At 41.0% G+C, this 26,898-nt stretch overlaps 1 protein-coding gene across 1 annotated transcript in view; it reads right to left on the reverse strand.

Annotated features, from left to right (window-relative positions):
• Positions 1 to 26,384, reverse strand: part of LOC142844186 (glycosylation-dependent cell adhesion molecule 1-like) — a 53,041-nt gene extending 26,657 nt beyond the window's left edge. Inside the window, exons 1-3 of the mRNA XM_075962485.1 lie at positions 26,321 to 26,384; positions 25,555 to 25,609; positions 23,646 to 23,851 (exon numbers count right to left, since the gene is read on the reverse strand). Of these exons, the coding sequence (XP_075818600.1) occupies positions 23,646 to 23,851; positions 25,555 to 25,609; positions 26,321 to 26,384 (325 nt within the window). The remainder of the gene's footprint in view (positions 1 to 23,645; positions 23,852 to 25,554; positions 25,610 to 26,320) is intronic.
• Positions 26,385 to 26,898: the final 514 nt, after the last annotated feature.

The following is a 26,898-nucleotide window of genomic DNA, read 5'->3' on the forward strand; positions in this document are numbered from 1 at the left end:
CCTGTCCATTGGTGAGAGAGGAGTGTTGAAGTCTCCTACTATTAGTGTGTGCGGTTTGATGTCTGCCTTGAGTTTTAGTAATGTTTCTTTTACGTATGTGGGTGCTTTTATATTAGGGGCATAGATATTCAGGATTGAGACGTCATCCTGATGAATTGTTCCTGTTATGAGTATAAAATGTCCCTGTCCATCTCTTCAAACTTGATTTAAGTTTGAAGTCAACTTTGTTAGAAATTAGTATGGCCACACCTGCTTGTTTCTTAGGTCCATTTGCTTGAAAAACCTTTTCCCAGCCCTTTACTCTGAGTAAGTGCCTGTCTTTGTGGTTGAGGTGTGTTTCCTGTAAACAACAGAATGTTGGATCCTGTTTTCATATCCAATCTCTTAGCCTGTGCCTTTTTATAGGTGATTGAGTCCACTGACATTATTGATATTAATGACCAATGGTTGTTAACTTTGGTCACTTTTTTAGTAGTAGAATTTGTGTGTTTTCTTTCTTTGAGTTGTGCTGATGAAGGGTCTCTAGATGTCTGAGTTATTGTGGTCATTGTTGGGCTCCTTGGTTTGTGATTTTCTTTCTATTACTTTCTGTAAGGCTGGATTTGTGGCTACGTATTGTTTAAATTTGTTTTTATCCTGGAAAATTTTGTTTTCTCCATTTATAGCGAACAAAAGCTTGGTTGGGTATTGTAGTCTGGGCTTGCATCCATGGTCTCTTAGTTTCTGCAGTACATCTATCCAGGACCTTCTGGCTTTCATGGTTTCCATAGAGAAGTCAGATGTAAGTCTGATAGGTTTACCTTTCTATAAGTAACTTGGCCTTTTTCTTTTGCAGCTCTTAATGTTCTTTCTTTATTCTGTATGCTTTGTGTTTTGATTATTATATGGCGAGCAGATGTTTTTTTTTTTTTTTGATCCAGCCTATTCGGTGTTCTGTATGCTTCTTGAACCTTCATAGGTATATCTTTCTTTAGGTTGGGAAAGTTTTCTTCTATAATTTTATTAAATATTTTTTTCTGGACTGTTGAGGTGCAGTTCTCCTTCTTCTACTCCTATTATTCTTAGGTTTGGTTTTTTTTTATTGTGTCCCAGATTTCCTGAATGTTTTGTGATGAGAGTTTGTTGGACTTGCTGTTTTCTTTGATCAGTGTGTTTATTTTCTCTATGGTATCTTCAGAATCTGAGATTCTTTCTTCTATCTCTTGTATTCTGTTGGTTATGCTTGTTTCTGTAGTCTCTATATGTTTACCTAGATTTTCCATGTCCAGCCGGCCCTCTGTTTGTGTTTTCTTCCTTGCCTCCATTTCAGTTTTCAAGTCTTGAACTGTTTCCATTATCTGTTTGATTGTTTTTCCTTGGTTTCCTAGGGTATCATTCACTGATTTATTCAATTCTTCAAACTTTCTTTTATACTTCTCTATTTCTATAAGGGCATTTTTTACATGCTGTTTAAGGGTGTCTATCACTTTCATAAAGTCAATTTTTTCTACTTCTTCTTGATTAAGGTGTTCATGTCCTCCTGTTGTGAGGTCGCTGGGTTCTGGTGGTTTCATGTTGTTTTTCAGATATGTGGGTGAATTCTTGCATTGGCTCCTGCCCATCTCTTCCTCCAAATGCTCCCCTATGGATCTTATTTTACAGGATCAGGTCTCCTTGCCCACTGATGTACCTTCACAGTGATGGCTCTCCTGGTGCCTAGATCAGATCTCCGTGCTGGTTGGGTAGCTCATAACCAAAGGGCCTACCTTGCTTGCTGCAGGCAGGGTATTGAAACAAAGGGACTACCACCCGCCCAGTTGCCCTTACGATTCGGCCCCAGCGCCCAAACAGGCTGAGTTGGGTGATGTTATGTGCCCGAAGAGGGGAGGGAGGCAGAAGGGGGCTGGCTCTGGATGCAAGCTGGGTGGGATAGGAAGAGAGAGGCAGTATCTGGGGAGTATAGCCACTGCAGGAAGACCAGGAAGTATGGGGGGATGAGGAACGTCTGAGTTCCGTGTCCCGGGCTGCTGCCACGGGTCCGAAACTCACTCACCCCAGTGATGGCTCTCTACACTGGGATTTTTAAGTTGGTCAGCTGACACAGGTTCCTAAAAGTGTTTTATTTGCTTATCTGTTAGAATAATGTGGCCACAGTATGCTTGTTTTATGTCCGTGTGTGTATGTGTGTTTCACTTCAAAATATGCTTGTTTTATTTCTCTCTCTCTCTCTCTCTCTCTCTCTCTCTCTCTCTCTCTCTCTCTCTCTCTTAAGATCTGTGAGGCGTATACCTCCAGATTACAACAGCTCTGGAAAAATACAAACATGTGGGTAAACTCTGTTTTGACCTTACTGCCATCTTGGGTAAGAATACCACCCGTGTGCACTAGTATTCTTTGACTTATTAAAATATTTCTTTTAATCTTCTTACATTTACTAGCATTGATAAGCTGTAACTAATTGGGAAAATACATGTCTAAATTTAGCTTATATGTCTAGTTTAAATATAACAGGTAATGATACCCAATTCTCAAGTGTCTTTACAGAGCTGAGAGTATGGCATTTAACAAAAGAGCTTCTAATACAGAGACATGCCAGCTCCCACAACATCCTGTAGCTCCTCCAAGAAGATACCTGGTTGCAAAAGACCTTCCACCTTGAGGCTTGTCTTTGGGTTTGGCAAAACCACCCTCACAGGAAAAAGCAGCCTTCCATCTCTTCAGCTCCTAGATGCCATCCAGGGAATCAATCTTCTCATCCTGCCAAGACAGGTAGACAAACTCTTCCCTCTTCAGGAAAATCTTGAGGCCCCTTGTACTCAGCAGCTAATGGCAAGCACTGTTTCTAAGACTGGCGTTCTCCAAGGACTAAGGAGAGACTTGGAATTGCCTGTGTAGCTAAAAAAGCTGTCTCATTTCTGCTCATTTATCCCCCTTAGACTGTCTAATGGCATTTGATGACTTAAGGTACTGGTAGCTCATTACTACATTTGTTAAGTTTCCTGCCAAAACACAGGCAGGTGTGCCTCTTCAACAGGCTTAATAGTCCAGGATTAGCAGGTTTCAGGTGTATCTTCAGAGGTTCAGAATTCCCAGTTCCCTTTAATTGTCTTCTAAAATATTTGTGTTCCAGTTGTTTCACAGATATCTGCTAATACCTGGGAAAAAATTATGCTGCTATATCAAAAATCAGGTCTGGTAAAAACTAATAATCTTCAGAGCCTATTTTAACCCCTCTCATTTTAAAGCATAGGTTACAGGTCACTCCTGCTGTCTGGGCCAAGAACAACTTACAAAGTGCTCTCCAGAAAACGCCAGCACCAGCACCAGCTTCTGGAACTATTGGTCCCAACTCTCCTGGATCAAGGACACCTACCAACTACAATCTGGTTTTATCTGCTCTTGTGTCCCACTTATACACCTGCGCCTCACCTGTACAACCCGGGCACTGCTCTGTCCCATTCTTTCTGGCAGTTAATGACGCTTCCCATGGCTAGCTCCATTCATAGGGCCAATAATAGCAATATATTTTCTCCTAGCCACCTGCCTTCTCATCTCCCTCAAGAAACAGCTGCCTGAGGTCTCCAGGATGACAGTAAATGAGATGCTGCTCCAGCCACTCCTCTAGCTGAGCATGAGCCCACCAACTCCCAGCTCTTCCCTCTCCCATGTTGCCCCATGCCCACAGGAAGTAGCCAGACTTGAGCTGACGCCCCTTTACCCAAGGAGTCTAAAATGTTTGGTTGAGGGGCTTCACCTCAGCTCACTGGCACCACTTTATCCAAAAAGTCTGGAATGTTTGGTCAAAAGCATCACCTCAGCTCCCTAACACCCCTTTATACAAAAAGTTTGAATTGTTTGGCTGGGGGCTTCACCCCAGCTCCTGGCATAAGCTCCTCTCCTGAAAGTTGCCTCAGTCCAAACTCCACCTTCAAGAAAGCCCACCAAATGGTGACCTCCTCTTTCCAGTGAAGGTTAAGACCAATCCTATAGGCTATTTAAACTGTCCCCAGAGGAACACGTGGTCTTGGGTTTCATGTGGTCTCTCTTCCTCTCTTCATATTTTCCTGAGGCTACCTGGGAACACTCCATTAAACATGGACATCTTTTAATTCGGTCTGTTTTGGTTTGATTAGAATTTTTTGTGATGGTTCCATTAAACATGGACATCTTTTAATTCGGTCTGTTTTGGTTTGATTAGAATTATTTGTGATGGTGGAGAGGTTTGGCATCTTATGAAAATACTTAACAGTTATACTTGTATTAGGACTAAAGGGAAAGAAACATTCAATCTGTAGATATCACAAGGTCACAGAGTAGTCAGCTTGCTTGCTTCCCCACCGCAGGGTAAACTCATGCCCAGATCAACCTCTCCCTGGAGGTTTATTTAGTTCACATGATGAGGCTGAGAGAAGGACACTCCCGAGGAAGCCAAGGCTCCTTCTCCTCTCTCATTACCTCATTTCTGCCTCATGGCTCCTGGCACAAACAAGATGATTCTTACTGAACCTGGAGCTTCTCTGTGTGTTTGGAACTGATGAGAAGGCTGTCTTTGAGACACTTTCTATTGTTTCTTCTATTATAATTGCCTGACTAAGCAAGGAAGATTCCTAACCCAAGCCTCTGAGCAGCGATGGTAACCTTAGGAGGAGCATGTGGAGGTGGGCATGCCTCACAGATGTTCCTCACTGTGAGTTCCCCTTTAATAAAGAACACCTTATTATACCCTATTCAGAGCTAGTGTGGAATTATTTCATTTGCATTCTCCTCCCTCTGGTTCATTTCTCTTCATTTGGCACCCAACATGGGAAAAGTCCATGCTTACTGGGACACCCCCCACTCCCCCCGGCCAACCCCATGCTCCCAGTTCACCCGCGGCCCAACTGCCACTGTCTAGGACCCCGACTTTCTCCATGGCAGCCACCATTCTTTTTTCCACATCACAGTCTCCACAGCATTACACCTGCTGGCTGCACACATTTCATGTGGCTTGTGACTGACTGAAAGCCACCAAAAACCCCTCTCTGTGTATGGAATCACTTTAATTGTCCTTAATAACTACTCTTAATTTGTTAAATGAAGTATCTAAGTAGACAACAATGTGCTATAACAAAGCAGATGCTCACTTCTCTCCTCAGTGTCTCTCTGCCGTGCAACTGCAACTACCACACCTGCTGGACAATAAAGATTATTACACCTATACACTTCATTGAAATTGCCTAAGGAAGGTAAGTGAATTGATAAATTTGAAAATTATTTGATGACTGACAATATTATCATTCAGGAAATTAATAAACATTTTGCTTATCCTATGGATGGTATTCTACAAGGCTTATGTGATTTCCCCTATGCAGCCATTTATTTGATTTTGGGAATTAGCTCTTTTCTACATTATATCCTTAAGGAAATAGTTTGATGACAGAGTCAAGAACGAGGCACTTTTAGAAACGATATAGTCTTTATATACCAATAATGAACAGCTAGCTGAAAAAAATATCATTGAAAAGGATAACATTAATTTGATAGAAGAAATTCAATCCATGTCAAAGGGTTCTGAGAAATTATCTGAAAGAATTCATACTGCTGAATTTAACAATCAAAATCTGTTAAAAAGTTATGATAGGTTAATGGATAGGGTATCTCTCTAGGAAGGCAATGTGCATGCCATCCAAATAATGTTATCTTTACTGGACAAATTTCATACCTTGGGATCATATGTGCAGAATAAGGACCAGTAGCTAAATGAATCAATGAGAGCACTAGAACTGCACACAGGGCAGGAGGTTCAGATATTACAAAATTTCAAATATTGAAATGATTGAGAAAATTATTGGAACTGATGAGCAGGGAGAGAAGGTACAAAAAACAGAATTTAGCTCCCCAGTACATGCCAGAATCCAGGATGACCTACTCAGAGTTTTAGCTGCTTATCTGGAAGTATCCTCTGAGGAGTCATCTGGTACTAAATAACCTAAAGTATTCAAAGAATGTAAATGGCAACCTATAGGTATGACTGATCTAAAGGAAATCAAGCAAGAACTAGTATCTTATGACTTTCACTCACCATTTGTTAGGGAAATGGTGAAAATGTGGGCTTCAAGCAATAAGGAAACCCCACACAATTGGCTTCAGTTAGTTTCAGTAGTCCTTGAAGATGGACCACAGCTGCTATGGAAGTGCTACTGTTGAAAAGAGGCAAAAACTTTAGAACAATAGGGAAAAGCGAAGGATTTGAGGCTTCCCAAAGATCAAATTCTTGGTGAGGGTTATTACTCAGATTGACAGGCCCAGGATCTATATGATGAACACAGCAGCTTTAAATGCTTGGGAAAGGACTCAGGAACTAGGAAAAAAATTGAATTATATACTAGGGTTAAACAGGCCCAGAGAGAACCTTTTAGTAACTCTTTTACAAAGATTAACTAAGGCTGGACAAGTAGAAGTAACAGACCCAAAAGTTAGACAAGTATTTATTTAATCTCTGGCTTTTGAAAATGCCAACATAGAATGTAAAAAGATACTTGGGCCTTTAAAAGTCAAATCAGTACCAATGGATGAATGAATCCTGCATACAATGAATGTTGAGACTTTTGATTACAGTACTGAGGCTTGGGTAGGATGACATTTTGCTATTTGATTCAAATGCAGATACCTTAGAACAAATGTTTGAAGAAGTAAAGAAAGTTTTGCCTAGATGGGAATTACAAATTGCTCCTAAAAAAACAGAGAGGAGATTATGTCATTTAGGTTATAAAATATGTTACAGAAAATTAGAACACAAAAGGCACAAATTAGGAGAGACCGATTGCAGACTCTTAATGACTTTCAAAGATTGTTAGGAGACATTATCAGTCTATGACTGGCTGTTGAGATAACACCTGATCTAATAATTCACTTAAACAAAACCTTGATAGTGACAAAGCCTTTAATAGTCCCAGGGAATTAACAGTTGAATCTGAGAAAGAATTAATTGTTGTTGAAGAGAAATTAAAGCTGACTTTTGGAGTTGGACAATGACTTTTTCTGAGTTGAGTCTTTTTGTGGTTTGCGCTTCAGGGTAGTCTCATAATTGGTTTGGGCATAATTGTAGTCTCATAAAAAGAGTTTGGCAACACTCCTTCCATTTCTATTGTATGGAACAATTTGAGGAGTATAGGTATCAGCTCTTCTTTGAAGTTCTGGTAGAATTCTGCTCTGAAACCATTGGGCCCTGGGCTTTTTCTTTTTCTTTCTTTCTTTTTTTTGGTTGGGAGACTTTTGATGACTGAGTCCTCAGGGGTTATAGGTTTATTTAAATTGTTTAACTGGTCTTTATTTAATTTTGGTATGTGGTACCTATTCAGAAAATTGTCCATTTCTTTCAGATTTTCTAATGATTCTCTGGATTTCCTCAATGTCTGTTGTTATGTCTCCTTTTCATTTCTGATTTTGTTAATTTGCATATTATCTCTCTGCCTTTTTTTGAATAAGGATTTGTTTATCTTGTTGATTTTATCAAAAAAAATCAACATTTGTTTCATTGATTCTTTGTATTGTTTTCTTTGTTTCTATTTCATTGATTTTAGCCCTCAATTTGATTATTTCCTGTTTCTACTCCTTCTGGATGAGTCTGATTCTTTTTCTCTAGAGCTTTCAGGTATGCTGTTAAGTAACTAGTGTGAGATTTCTCCACCTTTTAAAAATGTAGGTACTTAGTGCTGTAAATTTTCTTTTTAACACTGATTTCAAAGTGTCCCATAGGTTTGGGTAGGTTGTGCATTCATATTTGTTGTATTCTAAAAAGTCCTTAATTTCTTTCTATTTCTTTATTGACCTAGGGGAACTGAGCACTGCTCACTTTCTATGAGTTTGTAGGCTTTTTGCAATTAGTGTTGTTGTTGAATTCTGACTTTAAGCCATAGTAAGCCTATAAGATACAGGTGTTTATTCCATTTTTTTTGTATCTGTTGAGGTTTGCTTTGTTACTGAGTATGTGGTCAATTTTAGAGAAGGTTCCAAGATGTGCTGAGAAGAAAGTATATTTTGTGTTTGGGTGGAATGTTCTATAGATGTCTCTTAAGATGTCCATTTGAGTCATGACATCTGTTAGTTTTCTAATTTCTCTGTTAAGTTTCTGTCTGTCTGACTTGTCTTCTGGTGAGAGTGGGGTGTTGAAGTCTCCCAATATATAGTGTGTGCAGTTTGATGTGTGATTTTAGCTTTAATAATGTTTCTTTTACATATGTGGGTATTCTTGTATTTGAGGCATTGATATTAAGGATTGATGTAGTTTTCCTGTGATGAGTATGAAGTGTCCTTCTCTATCTCTTTGGATTGATTTTAGTTTGAAGTCTATTTCATTAGATATTAGTGTAGTGATGAGGTGAGCATGCCTGCTTTATGTCATGCCCGGCTCCCACACAGCTAGCTTTACACCCAAAATAACAACACACAAATTGTATTCATTTAAATACTGCCTGGCCCATTATATCTAGCCTCTTCTTGGCTAACTCTCATATCTTGATTAATCCATTTCTATTAATGTGTGTAGCACCACGAGGTGGTGGCTTACCGAGAAGATTCTAACCTGCGTCCATCTTGGAGAGGAGAGCTATGGCATCTGCCTCATTGCCTTCTTCCCAACATTCTGTTCTGTCTTCCCCGCCTGCCTATGCTCTGTCCTATCAGGCCAAGCAGTTTTCTTTATTAATTAACCAATGAAAGCAACAGATAGATAGAAGACACTCCTACATCATATTAGGATAGTTATACCTGCTTGTTTCTTAGTTACCTTTGGTTGGAAAACTTTTCCCAACCCTTTACTGTGAGGTAATGTCTATCTTTAAGATTGAGGTGTGTTTCTTGTATGCAGCAGAAGGATAGATCCTCTTTTTATATCCATTCTGTTAGCCTATAACTTTTTATAGGTGAATTGATCACGTTGATATTAAAAGATATTAATAACCAGAGATTGTTAATTCCTATTATTTATAGGTGGTAGTGTTTGTGTGTTTCTTGTCTTTGGGGCTTGCTCTTGTGAGGTTCTGTTGGCTGTGTTTTCATGGCAGCTTTGCTGGTTACAGTAGTCTGTGCTTGCATCCATGGTCTTTTACTGTCTGCAGCACTAGCGTCCAGGACCTTGTTGCTTTCAGGGTTTTCACTTAGAAGTCGGGTGTAATTCAATAGGTCTGCCTTTATATGTTACTTGGTCCTTTTCCTTTGCAGCTTTTTTAAAAAAAATTGTTTATATTGAGCTATATATTTTCCTCCACTCCCCTCTTTTCTTTCCCCTCCCCTTCTACCCTCTTCCAAGTTCCCCATGATCCCAATTTACTCAGAACATCTTGTTTTTCTACTTCTCATGTAGTTTAGATCCATGTATGTTTCTATTTGTGTCCTCATTGTTGTCTAAGTTCTCTGGAATTGTGACTTGTAGGTTGGATTTTCTTTGTTTTATGTCTAAAAGCCACTTACGAGTGAATAAATATGATATTTGTCTTTATAGGCCTGGGTTACCTCACTCAATATGATGCTTTGTTGTAAGAGGAGTGGCGGTCTATGTCCTTGCCACCCAGCTAGTTTATACCTGAAATAACCACACCAAATTGTATTAATTAAATTACTGCTTGGCCCATTATTTCTAGCATCTTATTGGCTAACTCTTACATATTTGTTTAACCCATCTCCATTAGTGTGTATCGCCATTTGACTGTGGCTTACCAGCATAAGTTTAACCAGCGTCCATCTCAGAGAGGAGAGCCATGGTGTCTGCCACACTGCCTTCTTCCTCCCAGAATTCTGTTCTGTCTTCCCTGCCTACTTGAGTTTGCCCTATCAACTAGGCCAAGGCAGTCTCTTTATTTAACTAATGAAAGTAACACCTAGACAGAACACCCTCCTACATGAATGCTTTCTAGCTCCATCCATTTGTCCACAAATTTCAAGATGTCATTATTTTTTTCTGTGGTGTAATATTCCATTGTGTAAATGTACCATATTTTTCTTATCCATTCTTTGGTAGAGGGGCATTTAGGTTGTTTCCAGGTTCTGGCTATGACAAACAATGGTTTTTTTTGTTTTTTGTTTTGGTTTTTCGAGACAGGGTTTCTCTGTGGCTTTGGAGCCTGTCCTGGAACTAGCTCTGTAGACCAGGCTGGTCTCGAACTCACAGAGATCCACCTGCCTCTGCCTCCCGAGTGCTGGGATTAAAGGCATGTGCCACCATTGCCCGGCTATGACAAACAATGTTGCTATGAACATAGTTGAGTAAATGTCCTTGTGGTATGATTGAGCATCCTTTGGATATATACCTAAAAGTGGTATTTGCTGAGTCTTGAGGAAAGTTGTTTTCTAATTTTCTGAGAAATCACCATACTGATATCCAAAGGGGCTATACTAGTTTGCACTCCTACCAGCAATGGAAGAGTGTCCCCTTTACCCCACATCCTCTCCAGCATAAGTTGTCATCAGTATTCTTGATCTTGGCCATTCTTAAAGGTATAAGATAAAATCTTAGAGTTGTTTTGATTTGTATTTCTCTGATGGCTAATGATGTTGAGCATTTCCTTAAGTGTCTTTCAGTAATTTTAGATTCCTCTGTTGAGAGTTCTCTGTTTATGTCTGTACTTCATTTTTTCTATTTATTTTCTTCTTTATTATTATTTAAAAAATACCAATCCAAATTACCAGTCCCTCCTCTCTTCCCAGTCCCCTCTCTCTCCCTCCACAGACCATCCCACCACCCCTCCAACCCTAAGGGAGTACCATGCAGCCCATCCTGTGGAAAGTGCAAGGCCCTTCCTATTACATCTAGGTTGAGCAAGGTTTACATCCAAAGAGAATAGGATCCCATGAAGCTGGTATATGCGATAGAGACACATCCCAGTGTCACTATCAGTGGCTCCTCAGACTGCCCCAGCTGTCATCCCCCTTTAGAGGGACTTTGTTGTTCCCATGCTCGTTCACTCCCAGTCCAGTTGGAGTTGGTGAGCTCCCATTAGCTCAAGCAAACTGTCTCAGTGGATGACCCTCTCATTGTCTTGAATTCCTTGCTCATATTCTCACTCCTTCCACACTTTAACTAGATGATGTGGAAGTGTCATATATCAATCTGTTGATTTCATTGGTTAAGCAATAAACAAACTGCTTGGGCTCATAGCTTAGAACATAGGTGGGTGGAGTAAACAGAACAGAATGCTGGGAGGAAGAGGAAGTGAGATAAGATGCCTCAGACAGACCGGGCGGCGGAACGGAACGCGGCCGGAACACCGGGCGGCGGAACGGAACGCGGCCGGAACACCGGGCGGCGGAACGGAACGCCGCCGGAACACCGGGCGGCGGAACGGAACGCGGCCGGAACACCGGGCGGCGGAACGCGGCCGGAACACCGGGCGGCGGAACGCGGCCGGAACACCGGGCGGCGGAACGCGGCCGGAACACCGGGCGGCGGAACGCGGCCGGAACACCGGGCGGCGGAACGCGGCCGGAACACCGGGCGGCGGAACGCGGCCGGAACACCGGGCGGCGGAACGCGGCCGGAACACCGGGCGGCGGAACGCGGCCGGAACACCGGGCGGCGGAACGCGGCCGGAACACCGGGCGGCGGAACGCGGCCGGAACACCGGGCGGCGGAACGCGGCCGGAACACCGGGCGGCGGAACGCGGCCGGAGGACGCCCAGCGCAGCCGGCGGGGACCCACTGGGACCAGAGCGGCAGCAGAGGACACAGGCTGCTGGCGGCGGGAACCGTCCCAGCAGCAGAAGCAGGCTGCAGGGACCGCGCGCAACACCAAGAACAGATCGCCCCACTACAATTAAACCAAAGAGGTAGGCCTTCGATTGGGGAGGTCCCTGGCAAAGGAGGAGCCGGGTCCTATTCCTGAAGACCTTTCTGAGGGGTGAGAGGGATCTTGGCCCCCGGCAGGAACCAGGAAACAGAGCAAGGGCATTTTGTAAGAGGAGCCCCTAGCCAGCAGGGGAACCTGAACCAGTTTTAAAAGACCCCTTAGATAGCATCGATAGGAGGAGATGGGCAGGCGCCAAGGAAAGAATTCACCCAATAATCTGAAAAACAACATGAAAACACCAGAACCCAACGATCTTACAACAGAAGGTCTCCAACACCATAACACAGAAGAAGTGGAAAAAATTGACTTTATGAAAGCTGTAGAGTCCCTTAAACAACATGTGAAAAATGCCCTTATAGAAATGGATGAGAAGTATAACCAAAAATTTGAAGAAATGAGTAAATACGTACATAATACCCTGGGAAACCAAGAAAGAACGATCAAACAGGTAATGGAAACAGTTCAAGAATTGAAAACTGAAATGGAAGCAAGGAAGAAAACACAAACTGAGGACCAGCTGGATATGGAAAATCTAGGTCAACGAGCAGAGCCTACAGAAACAAGCATAATCAATAGAATACAAGAAATAGAAGAAAGAATCTCAGATTCTGAGGACAACATAGAGAAAATAAACGCTCTGATCAAAGAAAACTGCAAAGCCAACAAATTCTCATCACAAAACGTTCAGGAAATATGGGACACAATAAAAAGACCAAATCTAAGAATAATAGGAATAGAAGAAGGAGAAGAGTCACAGCTCAAAGGCCCAGAAAATATTTTGAACAAAATTATGGAAGAAAACTTTCCCAACATAAAGAAAGATATTCCTTTGAATATTCAAGAAGCATATAGAACACCAAACAGACTGGATCAAAGGAAAACATCCCCTCGCCATATAATAATCAAAACACAAAATATACAGATTAAAGAAAGAATACTAAGAGCTGCAAAGGAAAAAGGCCAAGTAACTTATAAAGGTAAACCGATCAGACTTACACCTGATTTCTCTATGGAAACAATGAAAGCCAGAAGGTCCTGGATAGAAGTACTGCAGAAGCTAAGAGACCATGGATGCAAGCCCAGACTACTATACCCAGCCAAGCTTTCGTTCACTATAAATGGAGAAATCAAGACATTCCAGGATAAAAACAAATTTAAACAATACGTAGCCACGAATCCAGCCCTACAGAAAGTAATAGAAGGAAAATCGCAACCCAAGGAATCCAACATTGCCAACACTGCTTACAATAACTCAGGCATCTAGCGACCCTTCACTAGCACAACTCAAAGAAGGGAGACACACAAATTCTACTTCCAAAAACAATAAGAATGTCTGGCGTAAACAACCACTGGTCATTAATATCACTTAATATTAATGTTCTCAATTCACCTATAAAAAGGCACAGGCTAAGAGATTGGATACGAAAACAGGATCCAACATTCTGCTGTTTGCAAGAAACACATCTCAACCACAAAGACAGGCATCTACTCAGAGTAAAGGGCTGGGAAAAGATTTTTCAAGCAAATGGTCCTAAGAAAAAAGCAGGTGTGGCCATATTAATTTCTAACAAAACTGACTTCAAACTAAAATCAATCCGAAGAGATCGAGATGGACACTTTATACTCATAACAGGAACAATTGGTCAGGATAAAGTCTCAATCCTGAATATTTACGCCCCTAATATAAAAGCACCCTCGTATGTAAAAGAAATATTACTAAAACTCAAGGCAGACATCAAACCACACACACTAGTAGTAGGAGACTTCAATACACCTCTCTCAGCAATGGACAGGTCAATCAGACAGAAACCTAATAGAGAAGTAAGAGAACTACTGGAGGTAATGAAGCAAATGGACTTAACAGACATCTATAGAACATTCCATCCAAATAGGAAAGAATATACCTTCTTCTCTGCAGCCCATGGAACCTTCTCGAAAATTGACCACATACTCGGAAACAAAGGAAACCTCCACAGATACAAAAAAATATCAGTGTCCACCTGTGTCTTATCAGATCACCACGGATTACAGTTAGAATTCAACAACAATCCTACCTCCAGAAAGCCGACAAACTCATGGAAACTGAACAGTCAACTACTGAACCACACCTGGGTCAAGGAAGAAATCAAGAAAGAAATTAAAGTCTTCCTTGAATTTAATGAAAATAAAGGGACAACATACTCAAACCTATGGGACACTATGAAAGCAGTGCTAAGAGGAAAGTTCATAGCACTAAGTGCCCACTTAAAGAAAACAGAGAAAGCATACATCGGAGACTTAACAGCACACCTGAAAGCTTTAGAAAAAAAAGAAGCAGATGCGCCCAGGAGGAGTAGAAGACTGGAAATAATCAAACTGAGGGCGGAAATCAACAAAATAGAAACGCAGAAAACAGTCCAAAGAATCAATGAATCAAGAAGCTGGTTCCTGGAGAAAATCAACAAGATCGACAAACCCCTATCCAAACTAATTAAACGACAGAGAGAGAACACGCAAATAAATAAGATCAGAAATGAAAAGGGGGACATAACCACAGACACAGAGGAAATTCAGAGAATCATTAGATCTTACTACAAAAGCCTGTATGCCACAAAACTAGAAAATGCAAAAGAAATGGACATTTTTTTTAGATAAGTACCACATACCAAAGCTAAACCAAGACCAGGTGAATGATCTAAATAGACCTGTTAGTCGCGAAGAGCTAGAAACCGTTATCAAAAATCTACCTTCCAAAAAAAGCCCAGGACCAGATGGTTTCAATGCAGAATTCTACCAGAACTTCCAAGAAGAGCTAATACCTATACTCCTTAATGTATTTCACAATATAGAAACAGAAGAGTCATTGCCAAATTCCTTTTATGAAGCTACAGTTACCCTGATACCAAAACCACACAAAGACCCAACCAAGAAAGAAAATTACAGGCCGATCTCACTCATGAATATCGATGCAAAAATTCTCAATAAAATACTGGCAAACCGAATCCAAGAACACATTAGAAAAATTATCCATTATGATCAAGTAGGCTTCATCCCAGAGATGCAGGGCTGGTTCAACATACGCAAATCTATCAATGTAATCCACCATATAAATAAACTGAAAGAAAAAAACCATATGATCATTTCATTAGATGCTGAAAAAGCATTTGACAAAATTCAACACCCCTTTATGATAAAAGTCTTGGAGAGATTAGGGATACAAGGGTCATACCTAAATATAATAAAAGCTATTTACAGCAAGCCGTCAGCTAACATTAAATTAAATGGAGAAAAACTCAAAGCCATCCCACTAAAATCAGGAACACGACAAGGCTGTCCACTCTCTCCATACCTCTTCAATATAGTGCTTGAAGTTTTAGCAATAGCAATAAGACAACATAAAGGGATCAAGGGGATTCGTATCGGAAAAGAAGAAGTTAAGCTCTCATTATTTGCAGATGATATGATAGTATACATAAGCGACCCCAAAAACTCTACCAAAGAACTCCTACAGCTGATAAACACCTTTAGTAATGTGGCAGGATACAAGATCAACTCCAAAAAATCAGTGGCCCTCTTATACACTAAGGATAAGGAAACAGAGAGGGAAATTAGAGAAGCATCACCTTTCACGATAGCCACAAATAGCATAAAATATCTTGGGGTAACTCTGACCAAGGATGTGAAAGATCTATTTGACAAGAACTTTAAGTCTTTGAAGAAAGAAATTGAAGAGGACACCAGAAAATGGAAAGATCTTCCTTGCTCCTGGATTGGGAGGATCAACATAGTAAAAATGGCAATTCTACCAAAAGCAATCTATAGATTCAATGCAATCCCCATCAAAATCCCATCAAAATTCTTCACAGATCTGGAGAAGACAATAATCAACTTTATATGGAAAAACAAAAAACCCAGGATAGCCAAAACAATCCTATACAACAAAGGATCGTCTGGAGGCATTACCATCCCTGACTTCAAACTCTACTACAGAGCTACAGTATTGAAAACAGCTTGGTATTGGCACAAAAACAGAGAAGTCGACCAATGGAATCGAATAGAAGACCCTGACATTAACCCACAAACCTATGAACACCTGATTTTCGATAAAGGAGCTAAAAGTATACAATGGAAAAAAGAGAGCATCTTCAACAAATGGTGCTGGCAAAACTGGATGTCAACCTGTAAAAGAATGAAAATAGATCCATATCTATCACCATGCACAAAACTCAAGTCCAAATGGATTAAAGACCTCAATATCAGTTTGAACACAGTGAACCTGATAGAAGAGAAAATGGGAAGTACTCTACAACACATGGGCACAGGAGACCACTTCTTACGTATAACCCCAGCAGCACAAACATTAAGGACCTCATTGAATAAATGGGACCTCCTGAGACTGAGAAGCTTCTGTAAAGCAAAGGACACTGTCACTAAGACACAAAGGCAACCCACCAACTGGGAGAAGATCTTCACCAACCCCGCAACTGACAAAGGTCTGATCTCCAAAATATATAAAGAACTCAAGAAACTAGACCGTAAAAGGCTAATCAACCCAATTATAAAATGGGGCATTGAGCTGAACAGAGAATTCTCAACAGAAGAACTTCAAATGGCCAAAAGACACTTAAGGTCATGCTCAACTTCCTTAGCGATCAGGGAAATGCAAATCAAGACAACTTTAAGATACCATCTTACACCTGTCAGAATGGCTAAAATCAAAAATACCAATGATAGCCTTTGTTGGAGAGGTTGTTGAGAAAGGGGTACACTCATCCATTGCTGGTGGGAATGCAAACTTGTGCAACCACTTTGGAAGGCAGTATGGCGGTTTCTCAGGAAATTTGGGATCAACTTACCCTTGGACCCAGCAATACCACTCTTGGGAATATACCCAAGAGAGGCCTTATCATACAACAAAAGTATATGCTCTACAATGTTCATAGCAGCATTGTTTGTGATAGCCAGAACCTGGAAACAACCTAGATGCCCTTCAATGGAAGAATGGATGAAGAAAGTATGGAATTTATACATATTAGAGTACTACTCAGCAATAAAAAACAAGGACTTCATGAATTTTGCATACAAATGGATGGAAATAGAAAACACTATCCTGAGTGAGGTAAGCCAGACCCAAAAAGAGGAACATGGGATGTACTCACTCATATTTGGTTTCTAGCCATAAACCAAGGACATTGAGCTTATAATTAGTGATCCTAGAGAAGCTAAATAAGGAGAACCCAAAGAAAAACATATAGGCATCCTCCTGAATATTAACCTTCAGCAAGCGATGAAAGGAGACAGAGACAGAAACCCAAATTGGAGCACAGGACTGAAATCTCAAGGTCCAAATCAGGAGCAGAAGGAGAGAGAGCACGAGCATGGAACTCAGGACCGCGAGGGGTGCACCCACACACTGAAACAATGGGGATGTTCTATTGGGAACTCACCAAGGCCAGCTGGCCTGGGTCTGGAAAAGCCTGGGATAAAACCGGACTCTCTGAACATAGCGGACAATGAGGACTACTGAGAACTCAAGAACAATGGCAATGGGTTTCTGATCCTACTGCACGCACTGGCTTTGTGGGAGCCTAGGCAGGTTGGATGCTCAACTTACTAGACCTGGATGGAGGTGGGGGTTCCTTGGACTTCCCACAGGACAGGGAACCCTGATTGCTTTTCGGGCTGGGGGGAGACTTAATTGGGGGAGGGGGAGGGAAATGGGAGGCGGTGGCGGGGAAGAGACAGAAATCTTTAATAAATAAATAAATTAAAAAAAAACACACACACAAAAAAAAGATGCCTCAGACAGAGATGCCATGCTCTGCTCTCCCAGACAGACGCCATTCAGCTCTGACCCAGGATGGACGTAGGCTAGAATCGTCCCGGTAAGACCGGGGCTCACTAAGACCAGTGCTCACAGATTATTAGAGATGGGTTGATCAGGATATCAGAATTAGCCAGTAAGGGCTAGAGCTAAAGGGCCAAGCAGTGTTTAAATGAATACAATTTGTGTGTTGTTATTTCGGGGCATAAGCTAGCCAGGTGGTTGGGGTGCTGGGGACGTGGCCCCGCCACTCCTATTACAACAACTAGATCTTGGGAGCTCAGTCCAGTGCTCCAATGTAGGTCATTTCCTCTGTTCCCATCTGTTGTTGGATGAAGGTTCTATGGTGATATTTCAGATAATCATCAGTCTGACTACAGGGTAAGGTCAGTTCAGACACCCTCTCCTCTATTGCTTAGGGTCTTAGCTGGGGTCATCCCTGTGGGTTCTTGGGCGTTTTTCTAGAGCCAGGTTTCTTGCTAACTCCTTAATGGCTTCCTCAATCAAGATATCTCTTTCCTTGCTCTCATATCTGTCCTTCCTCCATCTCAACTATCCCATTCCCTCAAGTTCTCAACCCCTCTTCTCCCCTTCCTTCTAACCCCTTCCCCCCTGCTCCCAAATTTTTGTCTGATTCTAATTTCCAGGTGGGTCTATATATGTTTTTCTTTGGATGCACCTTATTACTTAGTTTCTCTAGGATCCTGAAATGTACTCACTAGTCATGTACTCCATTTTTTTTAAGTTGAATTATTTATTCTTTTGATGATCAATTTCTTGAGTTCTTTGTATATTTTGGAATTCAGCTCTCTGTCCAATCTGGGGTTGGTGAAGCTCTTTAGGCTGCAATTTTGTCTTGTTGACTGTGGTTCTTTGCTTTACAGAAGAACCTTTTCAGTTTCAGGAGGTCCCATTTATTGTTTCTCTCAGTGTCTGTGCTGCTGGGGTTATATTTAGGAAGTGATCTCCTGTGCCAATGCATTCAAGTGTACTCCCCACTTTTCTTCTATAAGGTTCAGTGTAGTTGGCTTTATGTGGAGGTCTTTGATCCATTTGGACTTAAGTTTTGTGCATGGTGCTAGATATGTATCTATTTTCATTCTTCTACATGTTGATATCCAGTTATGCCAGCACCATTTGTTGAATATGCTTTCTTTTTTTCCATTTTATATTTTTCGCTTCTTTCTCAAAAATCAGGTGTTCATAAGTATGTGGATTAATATCTGGGTCTTTGATTCAGTTCCATTGGTCCTTCTTTTTGTTTTTATGCCATTATCAGGCTGTTTTTAGCACTGAGCTCTGTAGAGTTTGAAGTCAGAGATGATGAAGCCTCCAGAAGTTTCTTTATTATACAGGATTATTTTGGCTATTCTGGGTTTTTTGCTTTTCCTTATGAAATTGAGTATTGCTCTTTCAAGGTCTGTGAAGAATTATGCTGGTATTTTGATGGCCATTGCATTGAATCTGTAGATTGCTTTTGGTAGGATTGCCATTTTTACTATGTTAATTCTACCTACCCAAGAACAAGGAAGATATTTTGATTTTTTGGTGTCTTCTTCAATTTCTTTCTTCAAAGATTTATAGTTCTTGTCATATAAGTCTTCTACTTGTTTGGTTAGATTTGCTCTGAGATATTTTATGCTATTTGTGGCTACTGTGAAGGGTGATGTTTCTCTAATTTCTTCCCCAGCCCTTTTATCATCTGTGAACAGCAGGGCTACTGATTTTTTTGAGTCAATTTTGTATCTTGCTACATTACTGAAAGTGTTTATGAGTTGTAGAAGTTCCCTGGTAGAATTTTTAGCTTGCTCATGTAAACTATCATGTCATCAGCAAATAGTGAGAGTTTGACTTCTTCATTTCTGATTTGAGTCCCCTTGATCTCCTTTTGTGTTCTTACTGCTCTAGCTAGAATCTCAAGAACTATATTGAATAGATATGGAGAGAGTGGACAACCTTGTCTTGTTTCTGAGTTTAATAGGATTGCTGTGATTTTCTCTCCATTTAGTTTGATGTTGGCTGTTTGCTTGCTGTATATTGCCTTTATTATGTTTAGGTATGTTCCCTGTACCCCTGATCTCTCTAAGACCTTTATCATGAAGGGGTATTGTATTTTGTGGCTTTTTCAGCATCGAATGAGCTGATCATGTGTTTTTATTTTTCAGTTTGTTTTTATGGTGAATTACATTGATAGATATTTTATGTTGAACCATCCCTGTATCTCTGGGATGAAGCTGACTTGATCATGGTGGATGATGGTTTTGATGTGTTTTGGATTCAGTTGCCAGCATTTTACTGAGTATTTTTACATCAATGTTCACGAGTGAGATTGGTCTGTAATTCTCTTTCTTGGTAATGTCTTTCTGTGGCGTGGTTATCAGGGTAAGTGTAGCATCATAAAAAGAGTTTGGCAATGTTCCTTCTGTTTCTATTGTATGGAACAATTTGAAGAGTATTGATATTAGTTCTTTTTTGAAAATATTGTGGAATTCTGAGCTGAAACCATCTGGTCCTAGGCTTTTTTTTTTGGTTGGGAGACTTTTGATGACTGTTTCTATTTCTTTAGCAGTTATAGGTCTGTTTAATTTGCTTATCTGGTTTTGATTTAATTTTGGAAAGTGATATTTATCTGGAAAGTTGTCCATTTCCTTTGTTTTCCAATTTTTGGGGTACAGGTTTTCAAAATATGACCGATGATCCTCTGTATTTCCTCCGTGTCTGTTGTTATGTCCCCCTTTTCATTTCTGATTTTGTTAATTTGGATATTCTCTCTTTGCCTTTTGGTTAGTTTCATTAAAGGTTTGCCTATTTTGTTGATTTTCTCAATTCTTGGTCTCATTGATTCTTTGTATTATTTTCTTTGTTTCCGTTCTGTTGATTTCAGCTCTCAATTTGATTATTTCCAGCCATCTAGTTCTCTTAGGTGAGTTTGCTTCTTTTTGTTCTAAAGTTTTCAAATGTTTTGTTAATTCACTAGTGTGGGATTTTCCCAGCTTATTTATGTAGGTGTTTAGCGCTATGAACTTTCCTCTTAACACTGCTTTCATTCATAAATTTGGATATGTTGTGTGAAATTGAAATGAAATTGAAAATGAAAATTCATTTTCATTGAATTTTAGGAAGTCTTTAATTTCTCCCTTTATTTTTTTCCTTGACTCATTGATGATTCAGGTGAACATTGTTTAATTTCCATGTGTTTGTGGGCTTTGTAGAATTAATGTTGCTGTTTAATTCTAGTTATAAACCATGGCAATCCAACAAGATACATGAGGTTATTCCAATTTTTTTTGTATCTGGGTTGAGGTTTTCTTTGTTACTGAGTATGTGGTCAATTTTTGAGAAGGTTCCATGAGGTACTGAGAAGAAGGTATATTCTTTTATGTTTGAATGGCATGTTATGTAGATGTATGTTAAGTCCATTTGAGTAATAACATCTGTTAATTCCCTTATTTCTCTTTTATTTTTTTGTCTGCCTGACCTGTCCAATGGTGAGAGTGGAGTGTTGAAGTCTCCCACTATTAGTGTGTGGGGTTTAATGTATGATTTAAGATTTAGAAGTGTTTCTTTTACATATAAGGGTGCCCATGTGTTTGGGGCATAAATTTTCAGTATTGAGATTTCCTCTTAATGGATTTTTTCTATAATTAATATGAAATGCTCTTCTTTGTCTCTTTTGGTTGATTTTAATTGAAGTCTGTTTTGTTAAATATTAGGATACTAACACCAGCTTATTTTTTAGGTTCATTTGATTGGAAAATTTTTTCTCACCCTTTACTCTGAGGTGATGTCTGTCTTTGAGGTTGAGGTGTGTTTCTTGTATACATCAAAAAGATGGAATCTGTTTTCATAACCAATCTGTTAGCCAGTGTGTTTTTATAGATGTGTTGGGTCCATTTATATTAAGGATTTTTAATGATCAGTTATTGCTATCTCCTGTTAATTTAGTTTTTGTGATTGGTGATGTTAATTTGTGTGTTTTTTCCTTTTTGGGATTTGCTTCTGTGAGATCATCAATTGTCTGTGTTTTTGTTGATGTCGCCAACTTTCTTGGGTTGGAGTTTTCCTTGTAGTACTTTGTATAGGGCTAGATTTGTGGCTAGGTATTGATTAAATCTGCTTCTGTCGTGAAATATCTTGTTTTGTTAGTCTATGGTGATTGAAAGTTTTGCTGGGTATAATAGTCTGGGCTGCCATACGTGGTGCCTCAATGTCTGCATAATGTTTGATCAGCACCTTCTGGCTTTCATTGTTTCCTTTGAGAATTCAGGTGTAATTATGATAGGTCTGCCTTTATATGTTACTTTCCCTATTTCCTTTGCAGCTCTAATATTCTTTCTTTATTCTGTATGTTTAGTGTTTTGATTATTGTGTGGCAAGGGGACTTTTTTCTTTTTGATCCAATCCATTTGTTGGTCTATAAGCTTTTTTGTATCTTCATAGGCAAATCTTTCTTTAGGTTGGTAAAATTTTCCTCTATGACTTTTAAAAATATATTTTATGTGCTTTTGAGTTAAACTTCTCCTTCTTCTATACCTATTATTCTTAGGTTTGGTGTTTTTATAGTGTCCCATATATCCTGAATATTTTGTGTTAAACTTTTGTTAGATTTAATGTTTTCTTTGACCAATGAGTCTATTTCCTCTACTGTAGCTTTAGTGCTTGAAATTCTCTCTTTCATCTCTTGTATTATACTGTTTATTCTTGCATTTGTGGTTCCTGATCATTTTCTCATGATTTCTTTCTCTATAATTCCCTTGGCTTGTGTTTTCTTTATTGTCTCTATTTCAGTTTTCATGTCTTGAATAGTTTCTTTCATATGTTTGATTGCTTTGTCTTGGTTTTCTTTTAGGGATTTCTTGATGTCCTCCAATTTTTTTGTCTTTCCCCCCATTTCTTTGAGGGAATTTCTCATTTTCTTTTTAAGGGCCTCAAACAGTCTCCTAAAGTTATTTTTAGGTAATTTTCTTCTGCTTCATCTGTATTTGGTTGCTCAAGTCTTGCTGTTGTAGGGCCACTAAGGTTTTACTGGTGTCATATTGCTCTTTGTAGTGTTGGATATGTTCTTACCTTGTCTACACATAATTTTCTCTAATTGGTGTAGTTGGGGCTATCTGTGATTCTGGCGATCAGTCTTCCAAGTGCCAGTGTATCCAAGGCTCAGATTGTTGCTCCTCATGGTGCAGTCAGTGCCACGGTTCTAGTTACCCTGTTGGTTGCTTTGTGTTCCTGGGGGTCACTCAGCACCCCTAGGCTTTGCCTTGCTTCCATGGAGTTCACTGTTTCAGGCCTGCTCTGGCCTAGGTTGCTGGCTCAGACCTGTTTCTATAAATGTCTCTGGTCTGGAGCTGCTCCTGCAGAGGTCTCTAGCTTGAAGTTGGTCCTGCAAAGGTCTTTGCCTCCAATCTATTCCCTTGGAGGTCCCAGACTCATGCCCCAACCCACAGAGGTCCTAGTTCAGGCCTAGTTCCTTTGAGGTCCCAGGCTCACAACTGGACTTGCAGGGGTCCTGGTTCAGTGGTCTCTGGATCCTGCCTACACCTTTGTAGGTCCTAGACTCATGCCTGCATCTGCAGAGGTCTCTGGTTCTGCAACACTTTAATGTCAGACATTGAAGGGCAGACTGAGAGGTGTTGGCTGGGATGAGCGGGAGTGTGGGTGATGAAGGAACTTCTTGTGGCCCAGCATGGGATGTGGTTAGTCATTCTTGTTTTCATGACCTCGCAATATCATTGGCACCACCCATACATTCTTCAGTTATTTTACCCAGATTTTTTCCCATTGCCATGTTTAACTTAGTCAGTTTCCCCTCTATAGTGGTTTCTGTAATTTGAAGATAGAAATGTCCAGTTAGGGCAGGTTCCCTATCCACATCTTCATGACCCCTCACACAGCTTTCTGTAGTGCTGGCAGTTAATGGATCTTAAATTCCACCCTTCTAGAACTTTTTTTTTTATCTTTATGAAACCTCATTTTACACAAGTCACTACCCTGCCCTTCACTGCTCACCACCTCCCCAGACATGTCTCTTCTCTAGCACATACCAGTTGAGGTAATGGGTCCTATGGTCTCTTCCAGCTGAGATGCCCCACTTCTGAGCCTAACCTGGGCCTTTTGACTCTTTGGTTTGGTACATTCTATCAACACATTATCTCTGGAAACTGACTCTTCTCTGAAGATGGACGGCTCCTTGGAAGAGTCATTACTAGAAGTATTCTCCTTGCTGATGTGGCTGGAGTGGACTGGGAAGCTGGAACCAAGGACATGCAAGCAGGGAGTTAAGGACAGAGAACACTTTTAGGAGAAACAGTGTCCCTTGACATGAACAGGGCATTAGTGTTGAGTTATCACTAACTGACCTATGGAGGCATTGAGGTCCTATGCTAGTGTTCATATCATGAGCTCTTCAAAGGCATGGACTGGATTTCTAGTGTCATGTTTAAGAATTGCCACCGCCCCCATCTACCTTCTCAGTTAGGAGCCATTTGCCAATACCTCTCCCTTTGCTTGGTTTATAGGAGGAGCTTAGCCTTGGTTCTTCCCTCTGAACTCTGAGTATTTTTCTCCTTTAGCTTCTTAGATTTCCCCCAGTTAATCTGGGAAGTTAAGCTCAAGATTAAATCATGTGACCCACCCAGCAGGTCCTAAATTACTCCAGGGTCTTGTAGAGGCACTATCTGAAAGACAATGGGGGAGAGAGAAACGGACGCCAAGCAGTATTCCTTGTCAAGGCATGTTGTAATATGAAGCGGCGGCGGGGCTGCATCCCCAACACCCCAAGCCGCCTGGCCCGGCTAGCTCAGTCGGTAGAGCATGAGACTCTTAATCTCAGGGTCGTGGGTTCGAGCCCCACGTTGGGCGCCATTCTGTAGTAGTAGGGGCGGCGGGGTTGCGTCCCCAGCACCGGGCCGCCCCCATGGCTAGCTTATGCCCCGAAATAATTACACACAAACTGTATTCATTTAAACACTGCTTTGGCCCATTTCTATGTAGCCTCTTCTAGGCTAATTCTCACATATTAATTTAGCCCGTTTCTAATCATCTGTGTAGCGCCCCTAGGTGCGCTTACCGGGAAGATTCTAGCCTAAGTCCATCCTGGGTCGGAGCTTCATAGCGTGCGTCTTCCCTGGAGCAGGTAGCATGGCGTCTCTCTTGCGTCTGCTCCGGAGAGGAGAGCTGTGGAGTCTGCCCTCACTTCCTCTTCCTCCCGGCATTCTGTTCTGTTTACTCCACCTACCTATGTCCTAACCAATGAAATGGGCCAAAGCAGTTCCTTTTATTTTAACCAATGACCTTCCTCCATCAAAGGCATCCCTTTTATTGAAGCAAGTTTCATGTCTTATATACTCCTCAGTGAGGAGTTTGGGCAGAGGGAACTGGGGAAGGGGGAATGGGGGAAGGAAAGGAGGGGCTCGGTTGCTAGGCAGCAAGGCGGGGCATTTTGGCTAGAACACCTGCTGTTAGTGATAAGCAGCAAACAAAGAAGACACTACAAAGAAGAGGTGTAGGCGTCCTTTGAAGCTTGAATCTCCAAGGTCAGCACACGATGTCTTAGTTAACTTTGTAAGTTTTTCTGTCTGAAGATTTCCACCTGTGAGATGTGAGAAAGGAGAAGCCTGAAATGGCTCCTGACAACTATGTTTAGAGTTAACCCACAAAACTGGCCTCTGCAATTTTTAAAGTTTTTGGGCTGTGTGGTACAGTGCCTGTAACTGATAAAGCACCCTTGTATCAGGGTGAGGAAACATTTTACTTGCCAACATTTGGGAGTGAGGTGCTGTTCCCATTCCAGTTTCCAATGATTACATAGCATAATTGCTGTTCAAAAGGTTCCCAGCCCCCAGATCTATGGCCAATTAGTGCAACAGGGAGGGACAGACTCACAGCAGGAGGCATTGTCTGCTCACCTCTTCCTTCCTAGCATCCTTTACTTTCCAGTCTTTTGTCACCAACAGAGACTTACCAGCAGTTGTGTGCTGAGTCTTCACGTGGAGTTCATCTTCAGACCCTTAGGACAGCAATCTCAAGACGGTTAACATGTGAATGGGTCCTTTGTAGTTACCCCATTTCAGCTTCCTCAACCTCTCTTCCTCTTTTTTGTTTGTTTGCTCTGATTGGCCTGGAACTTGCATGAGTCCCCTGCTTCTGCTTCCTCAGTGTTGGAAGTGCAGGTGTGCACCACCTCTCCCCGCTAATCCTTACTCAACTTTCTTTACCGTTTCTAAAATACTATGTAATTTATTTAATATGTTTATTTTTTCTTCCTCCTCAAATAAAATTTCAGTGACGGTAGAGATCTTTATGTAAACTATTAGTGTACCCTAAGTCCCTGGAACTATATATAGTTCTGAGTGAGTGCTACAGATAGTCATGGATGTGGTGTGTACCGTTTGCTTTCATTACACCAGGGAGATGAGGCAGTCTAAAGCAGTGATTTTGCTTGAGTTGTGCTGAATCAGCCTCTGGTGTTAGGATCTCACATAATCTCTGCTGAGCCACAGTCTGCCTTGTTGTGGGTCTAGTCTGGACTCTGAACTAGACTAGTCTGCCTTGGTTTGTTGGGTTGCTGGACTCAGGGGATATATGTTGTCATGCTTGCTTCCAGTGGTGGTGTTTTTATTCTACATCTTATCCCTCTCCATGAGTGTGGTGATGTTGCTCATCTAAAGCCCGGTGGCCTGTAGGGGACAAAAGGGAGTGGGAAAGAAGGCATACTCACCAGGCAGGACAGCAAGAGAGGTTGTGGCAAGGCTGGCAAACAGCAGGATAGTGAAGAAGTTCATGGTGGCTCTGGAGCAAGGTCAACTTTCCCTAGGAAGCTGTGTAGAGTCCTGGAGTAGCAGCCTGGATGGGGCTTTATTTATTTTGGGGTAAGGACAAGCTGTAGGACAACAGGCTGGGGATTGGACCAGGAGGCAGGCCAAGCTTCCCCTTGTCTTGTCATTCTGACTACATTGGGTTTTGGGAATTCATATTTCTGGGAAATGAGTTAACAGGAAAGCAAAGCCCCCAGCCTTCCTTTTGGCCCAGCCACTGCCAGTGTGTGCCAGCCCCAGGAGCCATTCCTCTGTACCTTTGAGGTAACTTATTGAATGGGCTCCCTTCCTTAATGTTACTTATTACTAGTCTTATTTTATGTTTCTGCATCTGATTATTTAATTACTATCTGTCTCCTTCAGAAGAGTTGCACTTTCATGATGCTGGGACTATACTTGCTTTCCTTGCCGTGGTTTCTCAAGCTATTCTTTAGCAGCTGGCTCAGTTTGGGTTTAGAAAATAAGGCTTATGTAACTGAAT

This window comes from Microtus pennsylvanicus, chromosome 2, assembly GCF_037038515.1.
Source record: "Microtus pennsylvanicus isolate mMicPen1 chromosome 2, mMicPen1.hap1, whole genome shotgun sequence".
In the NCBI taxonomy this organism is placed as follows: domain Eukaryota; kingdom Metazoa; phylum Chordata; class Mammalia; order Rodentia; family Cricetidae; genus Microtus; species Microtus pennsylvanicus.